This window comes from Durio zibethinus, chromosome 18 (genome assembly GCF_047325235.1).
Source record: "Durio zibethinus cultivar Kanyao isolate XHJ-2024 chromosome 18, ASM4732523v1, whole genome shotgun sequence".
NCBI classification, from domain to species: domain Eukaryota; kingdom Viridiplantae; phylum Streptophyta; class Magnoliopsida; order Malvales; family Malvaceae; genus Durio; species Durio zibethinus.
The window spans coordinates 19,703,080-19,725,846 of NC_143179.1; the positions used below are offsets into that span (position 1 = coordinate 19,703,080).

Below are 22,767 nucleotides of genomic sequence, written 5' to 3' on the forward strand. Positions count from 1 at the left end.
ATATCCATGTCATGTATATTTTATATAAAAATGTATAAATTAAAAAAATTATCATATTAAATTTGCATCGACACATCAAAAATAAAATATATTTATAATATTACTAAATTCATATATAATTTTTATTAAATTTTAAATAGTATTAGTTTTATTTTTTTATTATTTTCATATAAAATCACCATAATATGTTTAAAAGTACTAAATCTACTGCTATTAGTCATAAATTACACTTTATATATATATATTCATAAACAAAATAGTCAAACACATTTAGCAAGTAATTTACTTATAATTAGTAACAAACGTAAGCTACGCATTGGATTACCATTCCTCTTTACGCTAAACCCTGATCCACTCAATCCCTCCTTTCACTCGTAAAATGACAAAATTTTTTTTCTTCCCATCAATGATTTATACTTCCCTTGGCATTTACAGAACCAAGTTTCTCAACTTTACCAATTAAACCCGCCCACTGCTCTTCGCTTCTCTATATTTCAGGGGGAGAAACAAATCAAAACAAAGCCAAGTGAAAAAAACAAAGCTGTCGACAAAAAGACTAGAACTATAAAGAAAAACAAGAGATAAATGGCTAGTGGAGGAGGGTATGGAGACCCAAGCCAGAAGATTGACTATGTATTCAAGGTAGTTTTGATCGGTGACTCTGCTGTGGGTAAGTCTCAGATTCTTGCCCGTTTTGCTAGAAACGAATTTAGTTTAGATTCCAAGGCCACCATCGGGGTTGAGTTTCAGACTAGAACTCTTGTTATCGAACACAAGAGTGTTAAGGCACAGATCTGGGACACTGCTGGTCAAGAACGGTACTTCCTTTTTACTTCTATTACTAGTACTATGCTTTTTAACTTTTCATGCAAAAAGATTTGTTTTTTCTTTTTTTTTTTCTTGGTGAAGGCTTTTTGAGTTTTTCATTTTATGTGCATGTACTTCTTTTCTTGTTCTTTTTTGGATCTGTAGTTTGAAGGCAGAATTATGAGCTTTCAAAATAACTGTTTAAAAATGAAACCCCAATATCAGAATTTGAAAATGGTCGTAGTAATATTTTGTTTGACAATATTTACTGTAGATCATGATTATTTTTAGATGTCTACATAGTTGGGTGGTGAAAGGTATTTCAATCAGGATTGGATTTTTGATGGATGAATTGTATAGTTACTGTTGATCTTATATATTGCTTTGAACTTAATGATGAGATTGATAAAAATTTACATGGTGCTTGATTACAATTTGAACCTCAGTTGAATCTTAATCCATTGTTGGTGTTATCTTTTCTGCATAGATGATATAGCTTGGTCCAAAACATTGTATTCTATGAGATGCTTGATCTCGTCACTTTGCATCAAATCTTGGCCTAGAAATTGAAATAATGTGCTTGTGGTAGCGTGTTCGTTTGCAAATGGTTCTGTATTAAGTAAGCATGCATGCTGGTAAGCTGGTCTCATCCATCGCACTTGTTATTAGGATATGAGAATTTGCTTGCCTTGTCTTATCCTGGTTTGATATCTGGCCATCTATGTTGACAAATAGACTATTTACTTATCTTAGTAACACTTAAAGTTCTGTTTTAGGAGCAGTTAGTGATCTTGCTTATTCTTGTATGCTGCATTGAACAGATACAGAGCTGTTACAAGTGCATACTACAGGGGTGCTGTTGGGGCAATGCTGGTTTACGATATAACGAAACGCCAGACCTTCGATCACATTCCACGTTGGCTGGAAGAGTTGCGTGGCCATGCTGACAAGAACATTGTTGTTATTCTGATTGGGAACAAAAGTGACCTTGAAAACCAGCGAGCGGTTCCAATGGAGGATGCCAAAGAATTTGCTCAAAAGGAAGGACTGTTTTTCTTGGAGACCTCAGCTCTTGAAGCTACTAATGTTGAGACTGCCTTCTTAACTGTTCTTACAGAGATTTTCAGCATTGTGAACAAGAAGAACCTAGTTGCTGGTGATAATCAAGGGAATGGCAACCCTGCATCATTAGCAGGGAAGAAGATCCTCGTTCCAGGTCCCGCTCAAGAAATTCCAGCAAAGAGCAACATGTGCTGTAGATCATGATTGAATTGGATTTGTCTCCTAGTGTCAGTTTACTTCTTTTACATTCTTAATAGCAAATTTTGGAGGTGTGGTATATCTGTTTGTATATTTACATTGCATTAGTTTAGTTTCCAAGGGTAGCTAATTAATTGCATGTTTTGAGATGGGAAATAGAAAACCAAAATTTGAAGCTGAGTTGCAGATTGCTTCAATGTTCTTCCTTAAAGTTATATGTTTTATCCATTTATCCTGGTTAAAGTTACTTTGTCCTTTTATCCTGTTGTTTCTTTTATAAATAATCGGATTTTGCAGCACCATGTATTTGTATGAATAATTGAAAGCCCAGGTCTGTGGAACTGCCAGGGCCAGAAGCAGGTCTGTGATTCGTGAACAAAGCTGAATTTTATCAGCATCCAATCTAACCTTGCCTCTCCTTTATAATAAATGGGAAAATGATTCTAGTCTGTAGTGCTTGATAATTGTCATGAAAAAGATGATCGCTTACACATCATTCCTCTTTTTCCAAAAATTTTGCAATGTTAACCTTTATTTGTTCATGTAACAACAGCAAGAATTAACTTCACTAACCAGCAATGTTGAATTAACATGGTAGATTTCGAACATTCGAAATGCCTTAACAAAATTGCGCTTGAGTATTCCATCAGTACAAACTGACAACGTTCATAAAATGAACCAGTTATTTTTGAAACTGTAATGTTCCATTATACCTATGGTGACAATAATTAGACCTTCAAACTGTTCAAAAACACATATGGGATCTCTAAACAGTCAACTTTTTAATGTTTAACCTAGCAGTCGGCACTTAAGACCTTCAAATTGCTTACTGTTTCATCTATCAATCGGCACTTCAATGTTTGGTTTCCTATTCAGTATGACTCCTTTCTGCCATTCCGTGGTTGCTGTCATGCAGGAAAAAGCGGGGTTTCAGCAGGTTTTACCTATTGGATTTGAACTAATAACTCCAGCCGTATGAAAACGAATATCCTGTATTTTCTCTGGCCTCAACATTGTGTTCCTACATTTAGGTTCCGTTTTCACCAATCATGTGCTGTTTTTCAATTAGCTCACCATGGTTTTTTCTTGTTCCAAAGTTCCTTTTTCAGTATCAATGCGTGCTGAAAGCCTTTCAAGCAGTTCCTGGCAGTCAATTGCTGTAACCATCACACTCAAACTTGCCCTACCCTTCCAGCAGCCAATGGCTATTGTTGATGTGTCTGCTTGGATATGATCTGATAAGGATTTGACACCTGCCAAAAATGGTTAGTAATGGAATCATGTACACCAATCATTCTGACAGGCATGGCAGATCAAAAGAAATTACTTACTGTCTCTCAAAACAATCACACAGCAGCCTAACATCAGGTTTGCTGCCTTCTGACCGAACTCAGCATAGACAAAGTCTGCAAATTTGATTGTTTTATATTGCAAAAGATGATTGAAATCTGCTGGGGAAGCATAAAGGATTTGCTTGGTAATAAATGGGAGAATCACTGGCAGCCCTTCTGATGATATCCTGAATAAACATTGTGCAGAGGAACCTTCTCTAGATGATTGTCGCTCCTATTTTTAGAACAGAATCAAATAAAATAAGAAAAGGAATCATAGTTGATTCAAAAGCAAAGCAGGCTACATAAATTCTGATTAAATGAAATTTTTGAATGACAAAATAAATTTATAATTTGTCTTATCCAAAAAAAAAAGGTTAGTAATTTGTCCTTTTCTTAGTCTTATATTCAATCTAGCACAAAGACATCAAAGGGCAAAAGGATAATCTAAGAGATGGAAGACAATATAACCTTGTTTCTAGAGGTAAAAAGCGCACAACAGGCTTTGATTATGAGAACATAAATATACTCACAAATATCTTCAGGCCAACGGAAGTTATCTTTAGTTGCTGTCCAACTTGAAAATTCAGTTCCAAAACATCCTTAACTGACTTTGAAACATAATAAAATCTCTTCACATGGTTAGCTTCGTTGTTTATTGTAACAAGGTGACCACTGAAAGGGAAGGATTCATCAATACCATAAAATGTCATAATGCTGTTTATTATAGCTTCATCTTTGAAGAAAAGAACTGGATCAACGCCTCTCCACTTGCCCTGAATCTGCAATTTTCTCTTCTCTCCAGCTTTTGCAGAATCAATTTTCTTACCAGTGGCTTGAGCTGCCTCAGAAGAATTTGTCTCCGAAGCAACTCCATCTGGTCCACCATCAACCAAATCAGCCTCGAAAGCCACTTCTGAGATCTTTTCGTCTGCCTCTGAAGCTACTTCCAAGATCTTTTCATCTGTCCCATCTGCAGAACTACCTTCTAATCCATTTCTTTCTTCAGTAGCTTGGTCTGACAATTTTCATACAGTTCATTTCTAGTTGACAAATTCCCTTGTGAACTAACAGACTTGTCCTGAATTGCTGCAGCAAATATTGGGAAAACAAGTTGTAAATGCCTGATGAGGTAAGGAACACGAAAGAGTAGGGACACGGAATAAAAATCAATAGTTTTCAAAATGGAATCAACAAATAGCATATCTGAATCCAGGAAGAGATGCAGCATCTTAGAAATAGCATATAAATTTTATGGCCCGTTGTAAACCATCCATAACCATGAAAAGAAGGGGATAATTTTGATTTACAACCATGAAAAGAAGGGTAATTTTGATTTACCTGGCAAATGAGAAACTTTGTAGAGGAAAGCAATGAAAAAGGCTCCTGTTTTCTGAATATGAGGCATTATCCTTATGCAGCATTCTAGTGGGAGATCAGAAACTTCTTCCTCCAAATTACCAGTAGAAGAACCAGGATCATCAGGCTGAGCTCCATCTTTAGAATTTACATTCTCACCATTCTCATTCTTTTGGCTATTATCAGTTAGATCCACATAACTTTTGCCAGAAGGGAACATGCTGGGAACAATCCCATTTCCGCAGAACTTGTGAGCATCCTTGTATGATGCTAACCAGACTCCCTTATCACGTACCTGAGTGACATAGTAAAAACTTGACATCACATGAAAAGAAAATGAAATGTTGAAAGGCAAGGTCTTTATGCAAGTATTATATATTGTTATTAGTTGGTAGTTACATTATATTGGTTTGATGTAGGTCGGGAGATCTATTTTGCAAGTCTATACAAGGTTGAGAGTACATATCAAACATAAACAACCTGATTCTGTATCAAATGAAACCAACAATCGCCATTGATTACCTAGGGAATACATATGATACATTTTGTTCAGACGTCAAGCACCATATATCAAGCTGGTTTGCATCCTAGATGCACAATGAAATGCATATGCGCACAGCAAAGCACAGAAAATTTTGCAAAATCAGAACTTCTACCTGTGTAAGAATAACATGACAAAATTTCAGTAGAATGGAATACCCAAGAATGGATTTGGTGAGCATGGTAACTAACCTTCCATTTTCTTAGACCTGGGCGGCGAATTAATTGAGGCAGCTCACCTGAGACATCAACCAGTTCAACAGACCCCCCGCAACTCCGTAAAATCTAAAGCAAATAGGTCATGAAGATCAAAAGGGGAAAAAGTGAAAATGTTCAAACAGGATTGCAAAACCCAGCCACATTAAAACAAGAGGAAAGGGTAAGATGAAGAAACTAAAGAACAAAATTTCATATATCTTAACAACAAAAAATAGCTGCAAAGTATAGGAGTAACTACTCAGACAAGGGTTGCAGTCAAAACTTCAAAACAAAATGAAACATACAATTAAAATTTAAAATTTCTCTACTAAAATATTTTAGTCTAAATACATAAACCATAAAACCAAATGTTCAGAATGGAACATCTTATCAGCTACCAGAACTGAACAACTAATTCATGCTCCATAGCACTAACCAGTTCATACATGTTAATCTTTTAGCGTAACTGGCACAACATTATTAATATAACTTCCCATCAAAGATTCACCTAGGAGGGTTGAATTATCTACGTTCATCAGCTTTCAAATTTATATGTGACAACTAGAAGCATCTTTCATATAATTGTCTGGCTCATAAATGGTTGGTTACCTTAAATAAAATTAGGATCCTTCTTGGGCCTTCAACTTTCATTTTGATGCAGCTCCAGTGCATTATATTTTAATGGGTGTTATTCTTTTCCTAAGAGGAGACGATATTCAATCTCTGATGCAATTAACATCACTATATACTAAATTATTGACTCAGAAAATAAAGAGATAAATGCACCTTTTTTTATATAGAACAAATGTACCAAGTTAAACAAAAAGGACAACTAGATATTCTGAAGGACACAGATGAGCCATAACCAGCAAAGATTAGCAATACAAAGTAAAAGGAACACTTAATAAGAGAGATTTTAGTTATTTTGATTTAGTACATTTCTCTCTCAGGTAGTACACATTAACTCAGCAACCACTGCTTCATTTTCAACTGGATTCATTGAGCAGGTTGAGTAAACCATTCTTCCACCAACTTTTAACAGAGATAGACCTGTCACAATGCAGCACTTTAGAGTCTGCAACATCCACTTAATTGGAAATCCAAGGTCTTCAATAATTGATACCTAGCATGGCAATGTGAATCTGTAGGCAATGAAGTCCATTGCCCATTCCTCCGTTCCTGTATAAATGCACATAAATCTGATCAAATGAAATGTGATATTAACAAGTGAAGGGAATGGGAAAGAAGGGAAGGTAAGAGCAAGAGAACACAAACCATCTACGCCAGATATCAGGAGCCTTGCGAAGAGTGCCATCGGCACTGCAGGGAACATCACATAATACCCGGTCAAAGAGAAGTTGAGTAATACCTTGCTCCAATTTAGTTGTTGTTTCTGAAGCATTTGAGATATTTTTGTGGGAACGGCAGCCAGGGAAGTGTTGACCTTCATGATTAGTGATTTTTAGGTTAGCAGTGCACATTCTTTTTGTTTGGTGGATGAGAAGGTTACATCTCTGTACATTGAGATCATTTGCTAGAACCTAAAGAAAAAGACAATGACAAATTAATTCTTCATATATAATAAATCTGTTAGAGTTATTATCAGAGCAGGCCAAAAAGCTACTCGAACAAATCAACAAGTATGTAAAAATCTAACAATTCATAAATTATAGATCATTGTAAAGTGAAGATGGACAAGACCAAGTAAAACCTAAAGTTAAGAGACAAAGAAATAATAGAAGCAAACAAACCATGCCATCAGCATCAGGTAGAGATCCTCCTTTGGCTGAATGGTGTATATTCTTAAGCAACTGAAAAGTTTTTGAACCAGGTGCTGCACACACTACATACGGGATTACATGGAAATAGTAACTGTATTTCCAATGTAGATCAGCTAATACTTCTTAGTTAAAATTAAAAGTGCAGTGAACAAGGTTGCAATCTTTGGAAAGAAGATAAACCACGAAAGCTATCTGAAGCATCATAAGTTGCTTACTATCAAGTATAAATTGATCTGGACGTACATCAAGGAAGAGAGGGGGCACCTGCAACACAAACGATTGCAAAATTTTTGGTTAAAAAGAAAACATTCCAAAACTTGCTAAACGCATAGCAGGAGCAGCAAATAGTGCATAAACAATAAGAACTAGTAAGTCGAGTCCACCTACCATGCTGACAGCCTCCTGTCTACTGATGTTTCCAATTTCAGTTTCAAGTTTCAAAAACTCATGAAACCTGAAAGTTATTTAGCCAAATCATGAAACGACTAATGACTATATGATAATAATAAAAAAAAAAATCAGTTGAGTATGGAAACCATTTGAAAGCATATTGGACAGCTTGCACATAATGCAAACATACTTGTTGGCTGCAAAGGATCAACATGACAAAACAAGCACTTGAATCACATCACATATATATTACACGTAAAATGTAGGAAATGTTGCAAATCTATCATTTCATTCTTCCTCTTTTCTTTTCCCCTTTTATTCTTCAAGTCAAGAACGGAATAGGCAGTTACCCCAAAAGTAGATCTTTCCCTTAGCATTTACCAATATAAGATAAGAATGTATTCATCTACAGAAATATAACAGATACAAACAGAAGAATATAAGCATTTAGTCTTTATAACATTTGAAGCAATTTAACTCACCAGAACTAGTAATTGGTACAATTAATATATAGATCTATGTAATAATCAAATGATTCTATAACAGCTGAACCAACTGTACAAAATTTATACGCCACAAAATTCAAGATCACACAAATACCCTGACCTTGACTAAGGCATTAGAGGAACACCTAGGTTTTTTAAATGGGATTGCCAAATACATGATCATGAAAAACATGACTTACCTCTCAAGAGTTTGGTTTTCCTTATCTGCATAGGAGAAAAATTTGATCGCCACGCAAGATTAGCAGGGTACCAAGGCAACGGTTTGATAGGCTCCAAATCACCCCCTTCCATTGCCTGCAAAAGAGCCAGTAACAGGCAAAAGACAGTTAAACACCATTAAATTAGGAAATCTTAAACATAAAGTAACAGTAAAACTACGCCACATTGCCACTTTCTTCAGCTTGAAGAGATTTCAGAAAGTCATTCTCCAACTGCGAACGAATATCCTCACAAAATTGGCTACAGCAAAAGATTAGTAAAGACTAAAGGTATTACTAAGCAAATAAAAGATTTTTACAAACAAAACTCAAAACCAAAATCTTCGAAAAGTAAAAAAGAAAAAGAAAAACCAACGTGGAATTAATTCTGAAAGCAGCAGGCAGTGGTTTTCTAAGCATTTCGATGAAAGCATCCCATTCATCGGGAGAAACAATCCCTTGTTCCTGCCAAACAAATTTACATAAAACATTTCAATTTTTCACATACAGATGAAATAAAAGCTTATAAAAAAACATATATTTTACTTTGTAATATTCTCCAAAGGAAGGGTTTTGGGTGGCAAAGGGCTGCCACCCTGGGTTATTAGCGTTGGGGTTATTGAGGTCAGACGAAGAATCATTTTCTGGTCGTTTCCAAACATTTTCTCTGCTTTGTTTAAAATGTTTTCTTTGAGTACGAGACCCTCTTCGACCTCCAATTGCTTCTGCTTCTTTTTTTGGTTGGTGGCCGCTTACGACGTTTTGAGAGGGGAGAGATGAGAGTGGAATCCGTTATTTTTATGTACTTATGTTATTTTGTCAGAAAGTATGGGCTTTCAACTTGGATATTATACAAACGTAGCCCATCTGGTATTTTTCAACTGCCAGAAAGACAGTTTCATAGGATTCAGAAATCCCGATGTGATCACGTCGTGTCCGAAATTGGTACATTGGTGGGTACTAGGTAGTTGATACCTTCATAGCTCGCCTAAGGTTCTGTGGCTAAGGTCCCGAAATAGATAGTTGGACTAAAGTCAAGAATTCCATGTTAAAAGCCTCGTATTAAAAAATTCTCTCCTAATTGAAAAGATCAACCAACTTGGGCTCTCTTTCCCTTCTAACACTAACCATAGTTTCAATTAAACGATACCAAGTCAATGAACTGCAGGCTGCAGCATTATGGAAGACTCAAAGAAAGGAGAAGAAAAAAAATCCACTGGCCGACCTCCTTTTAGGATTCTTCCAACTCTAGAGAAAGTTGATCATATTCTTATCCCATCTTTTGAAGTTATCTCAGTGACAAAGGAGTGATGATACAATTGGCTGAATAAATTAAAATGTGTAGTTAACATGTTTAGCCTGGTTAGCTGGGTTTCAATTTGCCCATACTTCGGTTCAAAATAAAATTTAACAATTGGTTTGATTCCCACCAATTCATCCTTTACTGTCATTCTTCCATTCCCCTTGATATTGAAAAATTGTTTGTTGGTTTGTAAAATTTTACATTAACTTTTCTATTAATGAAGTGAAATTCATCTCACCTTCGGATTACATGTTGCATCACCCTTTTACAGTTCTTCATTACAAGGAAAAGATAAGCATATCTGTGTTGAGGGGAAGGGATTATATTGTTGGATTATGCGTGTTTATTTGTAGATCTTACATGTTTAAATGATTCACTTACCAATCAGATTAGATTCAACCGCTGCTATCAAAATGAGTTGTCATGCAATCAATATAAAAAAATTATTTTCTCAAAATATGCATTATTTGATAAAATTTAAATTTGATAATTCGTGTATTTATTTTGTATAAATTATTAAGAATTTATGCATTTGTATTATGTTTTATATAAAAACTTTGTTAATAAAAAATGAAATATATTTTTTAACTTTTGTTAAATCTATATATCATATTTAAATTTTTTGAATCTAGAAAAAATTATATCTTAAAATAAACCTTTTAAGCTTAATTTGAATGTAATGCACCAATGATAAGATGCAATTGAATCTAAAAAATCAACAAAAAACTACTTTATGGTCGTTTGGATATCTATAGCGTAGGATGATTGCTTGATTTTTCTTCCGTTTCGTTGCTAATTTTTTTTGGTCCATTAGCTAAAACCCTATCCATTCCTTTTTTTTTTTCCTCTATTTTGCCTTCTAATTTATATTATAATGACAAATATATCCCTACTAGATACCTTTTTATTTTTCAAATTTTTCATTTTAAATTTTTATTTAAAAATTATAAAATAATTTTGTTAATTTAATATACTAAATAAATAGTTTTAATTATTTATTAATTTTATAAATGTTAAATAATTTATTTTTTTTAATAATAATTTTTTGTTTTTACTATAATCCATCCTTGTACTATCATTTCTTTCGCAAACAAATACATGTCTTACCATTATTTTTAATCTGATTTCTATAATAACCAATCTCACACCTACAATAATTAAACTTACGTCCAAAACTGTTTTTAATTTTATTAAAACTAATCTCAATCTATCCAAATGAACCTTAATGAGATCCATCAAACCAAAAAATCAAAGTTGGAAATTGCAAGTTAATTAAGAGTGAAATCCATGATTCATTTTTATCTTATCCATTCAACTCTAATCACACTAGCTATACCTAAAATCATAACACCTTAAATTTTCATAAAAAAGAGATGAAAACTAATCATTCTAGCCTAAAATATATATATATATATATATATTTTGGACAATTTCTAGCTTTTGATTAGATTAAAAGGTTCAATATTCTCATAAATTATTCACATCTCTTGACCATAGAGAGTTAAAAATTCTTCAAATAGGAGATCCGCCTTTCTTAAATAGAAATGACTGTTTTTATCTTTAATTAGTCCTTGATTAATGAGAATATTAGGAAAAGCTTTTCAAAGCTTCCAATTAAAGCAATCCTTTTCCTCGTCTCTAAACAATCAACATTAATCTTCTTGTAAAAAAAAAAAAAAAATAATAATAATACAATTGCTTCTTTTTGCAGGGATAACGTTCTATTGCAGCGAAAAGGTGACACATTGGATCAGCCAAGGCATCCAATTTTGATCCCACTACTGATTTCGATTGTGTAAAAAGTGTAACTTTTTTTTTTTTTTTTTTAACGTTGTTTATAGGATTAATTTGGTCACTATCACTATGTAGATATTCAAATGAGAGCACGTTTAGTGATTGAAACGTGTGTTTCCATTCATTAGCTTTTTCCGTCTTAAATTCAACTTCGAAGTGAAATTTATGTGGGTTTTGAGTCAACAACTTATTGTGACTAAAAGCACAGACAGCCATATCCTCCTTGAAATCAAGGATCTTGTTCTTTATCATTTCTATTCCAAAATCTTTGGTAGCTATTATATTGTGCCTTAGTATTAATTATAAGCAGTGAAATTAGATCTTATGTATTAAAATATAATTATATAATATGAAAATAATACAAAAAAAATATAAAAATGATACGAGTTAAAACTTTAATTAAAAATACATTGATTTAAAATATATATTTCATATTTTACACAAATTGTAACAGATTTTTCATATAAAACATTTTGCTATATTCCTTTTCTTTAGGATTTATCCTTAAACAATATACCAATTTAAGCTTATTTATTGAGTGTCATGATTTTTGGATTCTTGAAGAGAAGCATAAGCTGAACGTATGAAAACGAAATAAGAAATCTAATTGAAATTAAATTATTATTAGAAATATTTATTGCAACCATCTATTATCTAATTAATTAAAGAAAGTGAGCATTAATATTATCATTGAATAGTATAATCTTCATTCCGTCTCCACAATTTCATAATAATTAAGTGGTTGTTGACTTGCAGAAGAAACCATCCAATATGTACAAAGTTTGTTTCACAACAAACATAATGAATTTGAGAAATCCATCTCTTTTAAACTAGTTTAGTATTTTCATTATAAAGTTATAATACCAACAATCACATGTCAAAGTTAAATATGAAATTGAAGAGCGCATGCAGGGTACCTTCAACTTGTCTTCCTCAAACTTGACAGTGGACACTGAAGGAGAGGGATACGTACCATACAAATTGCATTATGGACAACCACTAATTCACTGAATTTATTATTATTATTATTTGAGATAGTTTTGTGCAGAGTTTTTAATCCTCGAATCCAAATCAACTACATCACTATAACATGTAGATCTGGCCTATCGATTCAATCAAAATATGCATGAAAATAAGCTCATTTCTCTTATTGATATATAGTGGATCGAACATCACAAATTTCACACAAGAAAGTTCACTGAAGTGTTTTTTTCCCTACTCAGGCTTAGTTCGTCTTTTCTCATCTCTCTTCTACGAGTCAAGTATTTGTTGGACTAAATGTCAGCCGATTATTATTTGTCTTTTCTTATATCTCTTCTATGAGTCAAGTATTCGTTGGACCACATGTCTGCCGATTATTACTTGTATTTTCTGATATCTCTTCTATAAGTCAAGTACTTGTTGGACCAGATGTCAGCTGCTTATTACTTGTGTTCAGGTTTCGCACTCTTTATAAATACTATATAAGAAGGCAGCAATGAAAAAAGAAACAATGAGCCAAAGTCATAAATCTCCAGGTCAATTACAAAATCAGGCATAAAAAAAATATATTCATATAAATATATCCAAAGAAATGATATGAAACCTTATAACTAGGCAAAAACATACATATTTTATACATAAACATAATAACTAAATAATATGCTGATTCCCATTTCCCACAAATTTTACATATAAATCTTAAAATTCAACAAACATTAATCGATTAATAATCAAAATAGTAAAAAAGAACAAGTAAGAGAATTATATATATTGGGAAAGTTAAAATATGAGTTCATTTATACAAAATAAAATAATAAAATAATAAAAATGAACAGCAAAAGTTTTAATAAATCAGCTAACAAAGAAACAATATTTAAGTATCCAAAAATTAAAAAAAAAACAACTCACAACTCCATTGGAAGTGTAAGTAGTGATAGTGAACTTGTGGTCGGCCTGGTAATCTAGACTTTTTGCCGATATCAGAGTAGAGACCATGACTTTTTCCCGTACTACTTTTTACCAAGAAAATGTAGAGGAAAACAGATTTAGTTACTGGCTTTTGATTGTTTACGAAAGGCAGGGAAGAAAAGGTATAAATTGACAATGAAAAAACCTTATTTAATAAATATTTGGTGATTATGGGCCGTTGATCTTGCATTGAGAAAAACATTCGTTACTATTGACTGTTGATATCAACAGTAGGGTTGTTACAGCCTCAAGAATCGAGATTGAGCATATTCGCCTAGTCACGTTTTCGATTCCAAAGCTCTGTTTTTAGTAATTTTATTTTATAATTAGTGTGCGATCCGTATGTTGCTGCAATCAATGATAATAGAAGATGATATAATTATTTCTAAGTTACTGAAGTCAAGAAGCAAATATATATAATTGAATACTAGGATTTTTATATTTTAATTTCCTTAAGATTAAAAGCAAATATTTATACAATTGTTGAGATGGTTGATAAAATTTGAGCAAATACTCGTCATTGATCAAAATTTTTAAATTAAATCAATTGAATATTAACGGGCTCGTTTGAGTACGTACCTACATTCTTTTTTAGTTCATAAGGTTTTTCATAAGCTTTCAAAATTCCAGGTTGAACCAATTAAACATTAAGTGATTTGCTCAAATATCTATTTGGATCATGCGTGCTTATTTGTGGGTCTTACATGTTTGAATGATTCACATATTCAATCACTGCCATCAAAATGAGTTGCCATGCAATCAATATAAAAATTTTATTTTCTCGAAATATGCATTATTTGGTAAAATTTAAATTTGATAATTTATATATTTATTTCGTATAAAATATTAAAAATTTATATATTTATGTTATGTTTTATATGAAATTATATCAATAAGAAATAAAACATATTTTTTAATTTTTGTTAAATCTACATATCATATTTTAAATTTTTAATCTAGAAAAATTTATATCTTAAAATAAGCCTTTTAAGCTTAATTTAGATGTAATCGCACCAACGATGAGATGCAATTGAATCTAAAAAATCAGCAAAAAACTACTTGATAGTCGTTTGGATTTCCATAGCACGGGATGATTGCTTGATTCTTCTTCCGTTTGGTCACTAACTATTTTTGGTCCGGTGGCATAAAACCCTACCCATCCCTTTTTTTTTTTTTTTTTTTTCTCTATTTTACCCTATAATGACAAATATATCCCTACTAGATATCTTTTTATTTTTCAATTTTTTCATTTTAAATTTTTATTTAAAAATTGTAAAATAATTTTATTAATTTAATATAATAAATAAATAATTTTAATTATTTATGAATTTTATAAATGCTAAATAATTTAAAATTTTATTACATATAATTTTTAATCTAATATCTTTAATAATAATTTTTTGTTCTTACTATAATCCATCCTTCCACTATTATTTCTTTTGCATACAAACATATATCTTACTATTACTTTTAATCTGATTTTCATAGTAACCAATATCATAATTACAATAATTAAAGTTATTTCTAACACTGTTTTTAATCTTATTGAAACTAAACTCAGTCTTTCCAAATGAACCTTAATGAGATCTATCAAGCCAAAAAATCAAATTTAGAAATTGCAAGTTAATTAAGGCTCAATTTGTTTCGTAACAAATGACTTCCAAAAATTGATTTTTGAAAAATATTTATATTTTCTGAATTGAAAGAGATTTTTTGTTGTTTGGATGAATTAATGAAAAATATTTTTCGTTATTTGGTTATTTTCTAGAAAATCTATTTTTTAAAAATAATATTAATATAACTATTAAAACATTAAAAATTATTTATTATTAAAATATATTGAAATTACTTATTATTAAAATTATTAATATTAAAAAATAATTATATTTTAATAATAATATTTAATATTAAAATATTATGTTAATTTAAAAAATACTTAAAATAAAATTATTTAATATTCTTTATATTATTTATTAATATATTATATTAATAGTATATTATTTATTAATATAATATTATTTATAAAAAAAAATTATCCTTAAAAGTATTAATAAATAGTTCTACTCATAGGCAGCTTTTTTTTGAAAAATATCTTCCATTTTTTTATATTTGTAAAACAATTTTCAAAAAAATAACCTTATTTTTCATTAACTAGGAAGTTATTTTTTGTTGATCAACCAGTTTTTTGTCAAACAAACACTTGAAAATGAGAAAACTATTTTTTGAAAATCATTTTTTGTAAAACAAATGGAACCTAATAGTGAAAATCCATGATTCATTTTTATTTTATTTGTTATAACGTATAGATTCGTAGACCTGTCGTTAGACATGAATTAGAGTAGTCATCACTAATCTTTTTTGTTAAGGTGTGATTGGCAACCTGATACATATTCTCATTCACGAAGCCAAATATTAAGTTCAGGAGTTGGTTACACATGGAGAAGGTTATAGTACCCTCACAATGCCCATTCAAAAGATAGTATTAATTTGATTTCAAATCATCCAAACCTTGATCATATTTGTAATTTACTAAATTAATTTAATATTAAAAATTAGTCTTAAAATTATCTCAATAATTTGATAGTAATTTAAGGTAATTTTCTCATCTCAATAGTACTCATAAAGACTAATGTCTCATTATGAAGATGTTCTATCGTCAGATTTATTAACATATTTTTATTTAAAAAAATTAGTAAAGTCTCTCAATAATTTGATATGACTTACTTTGAAAAATAACCTTCCAATAGTTTAAAGGATAAAAATTATTTTTTATTTTTTATTATTATATTTTTTGAAAACTGATTTATGAAATTTTTCAATAGTTTAGTAGATTCCATTTTAAAAATTAAACCCATGAAAATTCTCTAATAGTTTGGTGAAATTCATGAATTTATTTTGTAAGGATTTTTATTTGAAAATATTTTTTTTTATCTTCTTATTGAAAATATTTTTTTTGTTTTATTAAATATTTTCTTTTTTTTGAAAACTCGAAAGGATTTTTTTTTATCCAACCTCTTCTATTGTTCTAGAAAAAGAAGATTTTTTTATTTTCCTGAAGATATTAAATAAATGCAAAAATACAAAAATCTAGGAAAATTATGTGAAAAAATAAAATGGAAACTTAAAAATAAAAAGTAAAAAATAAATAAAATGAAATCAAAAAATAAACTGAAAAAAAGAAAAGAAAACCTTGCGATTCATGTCAAGTTGACATGGGTCGACATACGGATCCTAACTTGGGTTCATGTAGATCCTAAGTCACCTTAAAATGATGTCGTGTAAAGGTAATATATAAGTTAATTTCAACGTTTTGCTTTAGAAATCCTAGAGCCTCTCTCTCTGTAGCAAAAAAAAGTCTTGTGCCTTCTTTCTAAAACCCCAAGAATGGTATCGAAAAGTTCAACATGAAATTGAAAAGTCTATCAATTTCTGAGAAACTCATCGAAAAGTTCAACCAAAAATTGGAAATATTATCGTTTTCTGGAAAGTCATCAGAATTCCACTGAAAATTCAACTCTCGTAAAAAAATATCACCAAAAAATTCAAATGTTCTTCCAAAACTCAAAAAACCTAGAAAAACCCAAAAAAATATAGAAAAATCTGAAAAATCTTCAAATCTTCATAAAGTTCGAAATCTCTCCCAAAACTTTCTGAAACCTTAAATCTAACTTCAGAAACCCTAATTTGAGCCAGAAACTTCAAATTGAAACCCCAAATCTCAATACCAAAATTTCAAAAATTTTTACTACCAAAATTTTTTAGACCTTTTTTCTCTAAAAATCTTTCTATGTTTGTCCTCTATAAAGCTAGTTCAATTTCTAGGTAACTCTAGAACCAATTTTAAAAAACACATAAAATCAATCCCAGGCTTGAATCTTGATATTAAGTTCTGTCCAACGTGATTTTGAGTCCAAAATTTTAGCAATTATATTAATACGATATGCATTAAAAACTTTGACCATGTGAGATTCTGATTCTGATTCCATCTTTCTTTTTCATGTGCGGATTGGAGCCAAAAAGAAAGAAAAAAACAAAAGGAAAGAAAATAATAATAATAATAATAATAATAATAATAGTATACCATAATATTATGTTATAATATATACTATAATAATAACAAAAATCCTAATAATAAAAGAAATCAATCTAGTTGAACTTGGACACAAATGGATGTTTATATTATCCTTTGAACTCTAATCACACAACTATACCTAAAATCATGACACCTTAGTTTTTCTTGAAAAAGAGATGAAAACTAATCATTCTAGCCTAAAAGATCTTTTTCTTTTTTTGGATAATTTCTAGCTTTTGATTAGATTAAAAGGTTCAATATTCTCATAAAATTATTCACACCTCTTGACCATATATAGTTACAAATTCTTCAAATAGGAGAATCGCCTTTCTTAAATATAAATGACTGTTTTTTTATCTTTAATTAGTCCTTCTTGACTAATGAGAATTTTAGGAAAAGCTTTTCAAAGCTTCGAATTAAAGCAATCCTTTTTCTCGTCTCCAATCAATCAACATTAATCTTCTTGTAAAAAATGAAAATAATAATAAAATTGATTCTTTTAGCATGGATAACGTTTTACTGAAAGGTGACAGATTGGATTAGCGAAGTCATCCAATTTTGATCCCACTACTGATTTTGATTGCGTAAGAAGTTTGCTTTTCTATTTTATACTGTTATAGGATTAATTTGGTCACTATCACTACATAGATATTCAAATAAGAGCATGTATAGTGATTGAAACGTGTGTTTCCTTTCATTAGCTTCTTCCGTCTTAAATTCAACTTGTAAGTGAAATTTATGTGGGTTTTGAGTCAATAACTTATTGTGACTAAAGGCACAGACAGCCATATCCTCCTTGAAATCAAGGATCTTGTTCTTTATCATTTCTATTCAAAAATCTTTGGTAGCTTTTATATTGCGCCTTAGTATTAATTATAAGCATTGAAATTAAATCTTACATATTAAAATATAATTATACAATACGAAAATAATATAAAAGAATAAATAAAATTGATACGAGTTAAAATTTTAATAAAAATTACATTGATTAAAAATATATATTTTCACATTTTACACAAATTGTGACATATTTTTAATATAAAACATTTTGCTATGCTATTTTCCTTTTTAGGGTTTATCCCTTAAAAAATACCAATTTAAGCTTATTTAGTGTGAGCATCATGATTTTTGAATTTCTCAAAAAAGGCACAAATTGCACGAATGAAAACTGACACGTTTTGAATATAAATACACCAATTATAAAATTTAATTGAAACGAAGTTATTATTAAAAATATTTATTGTAACCATCTATTACCTAAATAATTAAAGAAAGTGAGCGTTAAAAATATCATTGAATAAAAAAAATTTTCATTCCATCTCCATAATTTCATAATAATCAAGTAGTCGTTTACTTGTAAAAGAAACCATCCAATACGTACAAAGTTTGTTTCACGACAAGCATAATAAATTTGAGAAATCCAATATCTTTTAAACTAGTTTATTATTTTCATTATAAAGTTATAATGCCAACAATCACATGTCAAAGTTAGATCCGAAATTGAATAGCGCGTGTAGGGGACCTTCAACTTGTCTCCCTTAAACTTGACAGTGGACACTGAAGAGGAGGGACACGTACCATACAAATTGCATGATGGACAACCACTAATTCACTAAATGTTATTATTATTATTATTATTATTAGAAATAAATTTGTGCAGAGTTTTTAATCTTTGAACACAAATCAACTACATCACTATAACATGTAGATCTGGCCTATCGATTCAATCAAAATATGCGTGAAAATAAGCTCATTTTTCTTATTTATATATAGTGGATCAAACAGCACAAATTTCACACGAGAAAGTTCATCAAAGTCTTATTGTTTTCCTACTCTCACCAAATCCTTAATTAGGCTTAATTCATCTTTTCTCATATCTCTTCCACGAGTCAAGTACTTGTTAGACCAAATGTTAGGTGATTATTACTTGTCTTTCTCATCTCTCTTGTAAGAGTCAAGTACTTGTTGGACCAAATGTCAGCTGCTTATTACTTGTGTTCAGGTTTCGCACTCTTTATAAATACTAGATAAGAAGGCAGCAATGAAAAATGAAACAATGAGCCAAAGCCCTAAGTTTTAGGTCAATTACAAAATCAGGAATAAAAAAAAAATTCACACAAACATATCCAACAAAGATATATCCAAAGATATCATATGAAACTTTATCACCAGGCAAAAACATAAAAATTTTATACATAAACATATTAAGTAAATAACTACTGATTCCAATTTCCCACACAAATTTTACATAAAAATCTTAAAATTAAACAAATATTAATTGATTAATAATCAAAATAACAAATAAAGAAGAAATAAAAGAATTATATATATTGAAAATTTTAAAATATGAGCTTATTTATACAAAATAAAATAATAAAAAATGAATAGCAAAAGTTTCAATAAATCAGCTAAAAAAAAAAACAATGTTTAAATATCCAATACTTAAAAAGAAAAACTCACGGCTTCATTGGAAGTTTAAGTAGTGACAATGAACTTGTGGTCGGCCTGGTAATCTAGCCTTTTTGCTGATATCAGAGTAAAGACCAGTACCTTTTCCCATGCTTTTTTCCTCGAGAAATTGAGAGAAAAATAATTTGAGTTACTGACTTTTGGCTAGATGAGGATATTCGGTGATTATGTGTTGTTAATCTTGCCCTGAGAAGAATATTTGCTGTTATTGACTATTGATATCAATAAAGGGTTACGGCCTCAAAAATCGAGATTGTACATATTCGCCTAGTCATGTTTTTGGTTTTGAAGCTTCGTTTTTAGTAATTTTATTTTATAACTAATGTGAGACCGGTACATTGCTGCAGTCAATGATATTGTAAAATAATATAATTGTTTCTAAGTTACTGAAATCAAGAAGCAAATATATATAATTGAATACTGCAGATTTTATACTTTAATTTCCTTAAAATTAGCAGCAAATATTTGTACATTTGTTTTGATGATTGATAAAATTTGAACAAATACTCGTCATTAATCAAAATTTTTTATATTGAATAAATTGAACATTACCAGGCTCGTTTGAGTATGTACCTATATCATTTTTTAGTTCATAAGTTTTAAAAATTTCAGGTTGAATTAATTAAATATTAAAAGGATATTTAGTTTACAGAATCTTATATTCTGAAAGAAAATGTAATTTCTTAAAAAATACGATACCCGAGGTTTTCTTCTATTTTAAGAGCATTTCGTATTCAAATTTACTCATTTTGTTGAAAGAATCGATGTATATTAATTTCTAAATAATTATCATAATCTCTTTGACATATATGATAGTAACTTTTTATTAGTTTTTATTAATAATAAATACCCAAATGACAAATGATGCCTTTAGCGATAATATTTTTTAAAAAAAAATTATTTAAAATATTTTTTATTTAAAATACTTTAAATAATTCTCTTTAAAATGTATCAGAAGATTATTTAAGGCTTTTTTATCCAAAAATACCCTAAATAATGCTCTTTAAAAAAATATGAGGATTATTTATGATATTTTAACACCTCAAATAATCCCTTCAAAATATATCAAGAGATTATTTAAGGCATGTTTTGTCCAAAAATATCTTATATAATCCTTTAAAAAATTTTGAAGGGTACTGAATTGCATATTTATTAATTCAAAATTTAATTTAATGATGCATTAATTAATGCATCATTGAATTAAATTAATAAATATTCAAATAGATAGAATTTGATTATCGAGCAGATAGCGGGAATTGAACCCGCATTGTTAGCTTGGAAGGCTAGAGGTTATAGTCAATGTTGATTCATTATTTTTAACGTCTCTAATTCAAAGCTGAAAATGAAATTTTAGTTTCATTCGGCTCCTTTATAGAAGATGGATAAAAAAAAAGAAATAAATAGAAAAAAATATAAATAAGGCGGGAATGAACTTTAATTTTTTGGACCATATTATTTAAAGAGTTTTTTTTTTTACTAAAAATGCCTTAAATAATTCTTTTCATTACTTATAAAATTTATGAGATAAAATATAAAAAAAATTGGAGTAATTTAGTCGATTAAAGTATATAGTTATTAATATAAGGTTGTAAGTTCAACTTTTCCTTTTAGCGCTTTAAGGCATTTTTTACTAAAAACGTTTTAAATAATCAATTTCATTACTTATAAAATTTAAGAGATAAAATATAAAAAATAGAATAGTTTAATTGGTTAAAGCATATGGTTATTAATAACAAAGTATATGTTTGATCTTTCTTTTTAGCGTTTATTTTTTGGATTATATATTTTTTGAAATTATTTAAGTTGTTTTTGGCTAAAAAATGCTTTAAATCGCCTTAAATAATCTTTAAAAAAATTAAATAGAATTATTTAATATATTTCTTATGCCCAACGCCATTAATTGCAATATAAAAAAAAATTTAGTAGTAAAAATCTACAACTAATTTGCAATCACTTGTAGACATATTTTTAAAAATAGTAACAGCTATTTCATAATTTTTTATTCAGGTCAAATTTTTAAAATAATATAATTTTCTCTCACGGAATCCTAAAATACCATAAGAAGATATGAATTTTTAATGCCGAGACTTTGGGTACTGTTGAAAATCTATCATTTTTTCTCAAAATCATATTATCTTTATAGACACCCAATTTGTCCGGGGTTTACTTTTTGATTAATTAAAAAAATAATAAAAATGAAAAAACAAAAAAAATGGTGGTTGAATTGGTGTAAAACTTGGCTAAGGAGTTTGAGGCGGATTGGAAAAGGTTGAATAGGACTAAAGTCCAGAGGAAATTAGGATTTCTATTTAGCTTTGGAGTCTGTGATTTTAAAGCCCTATAAATGACCCACAGATCAAGTTAGAAGACATACGAAATATAGAAACTAGAAGCCAAAAAAGGGGTTTTAGAGAGTAGAAATAATTTTAGATTTTTAAAGGAATTTTTTGGTAATTATTTTTTTGAGAATTTTTTGAAAAAATCTAGATTCCAGCAAACTTTCCTGCCAAGCTTTAATTTTTCAACGTATTTTTTTAGTTTTCAGTAGGTTTTTCTAGATTCCGATAAAACATTCAACCGAATTCTGAAATTTTATAGAGAGAAGGGAAAGGAAAAATGGAAAGAGAGAGAGAAAGAAGGGAGGCGTTTGAAGAAAAACGAAAGCTTTTGCCTTTTATGTCGTTGTAAAATGACGTTTTGACTTTACTAATCCTACAAGATCCATGCGTTTTGCCATCGGACCAACCCGACCGGATCACGACTTACGTCTGACCCGCATGCCAACCAATCCTTGGAGCAGAGTTGAGCCA

At 29.9% G+C, this 22,767-nt stretch overlaps 1 protein-coding gene and 1 pseudogene across 2 annotated transcripts in view; one reads left to right on the forward strand and one right to left on the reverse strand.

Moving 5' to 3' along the window:
• Positions 1-439: 439 nt before the first annotated feature.
• On the forward strand, positions 440-2,314 carry LOC111299866 (ras-related protein Rab11A-like). The gene is made up of 2 exons (XM_022895364.2): positions 440-818; positions 1,629-2,314. Exons 1-2 carry the CDS (start codon positions 586-588, stop codon positions 2,071-2,073), a joined length of 678 nt encoding a protein of 225 aa, XP_022751099.2. The 5' UTR covers positions 440-585; the 3' UTR covers positions 2,074-2,314.
• A 316-nt stretch (positions 2,315-2,630) lies between these two features.
• The window catches only part of LOC111301025 (uncharacterized), a 54,164-nt pseudogene continuing 34,027 nt past the window's right edge, over positions 2,631-22,767 (reverse strand). The window contains exons 7-22 of the transcript XR_016330145.1: positions 8,916-9,158; positions 8,746-8,834; positions 8,556-8,631; positions 8,348-8,466; positions 7,664-7,730; positions 7,492-7,540; positions 7,247-7,338; positions 6,771-7,036; positions 6,619-6,674; positions 6,453-6,545; positions 5,894-5,898; positions 5,490-5,582; positions 4,740-5,052; positions 3,932-4,487; positions 3,399-3,633; positions 2,631-3,320 (exon numbers count right to left, since the gene is read on the reverse strand). The product of XR_016330145.1 is annotated as an uncharacterized LOC111301025 (transcript). The remainder of the gene's footprint in view (positions 3,321-3,398; positions 3,634-3,931; positions 4,488-4,739; positions 5,053-5,489; positions 5,583-5,893; positions 5,899-6,452; positions 6,546-6,618; positions 6,675-6,770; positions 7,037-7,246; positions 7,339-7,491; positions 7,541-7,663; positions 7,731-8,347; positions 8,467-8,555; positions 8,632-8,745; positions 8,835-8,915; positions 9,159-22,767) is intronic.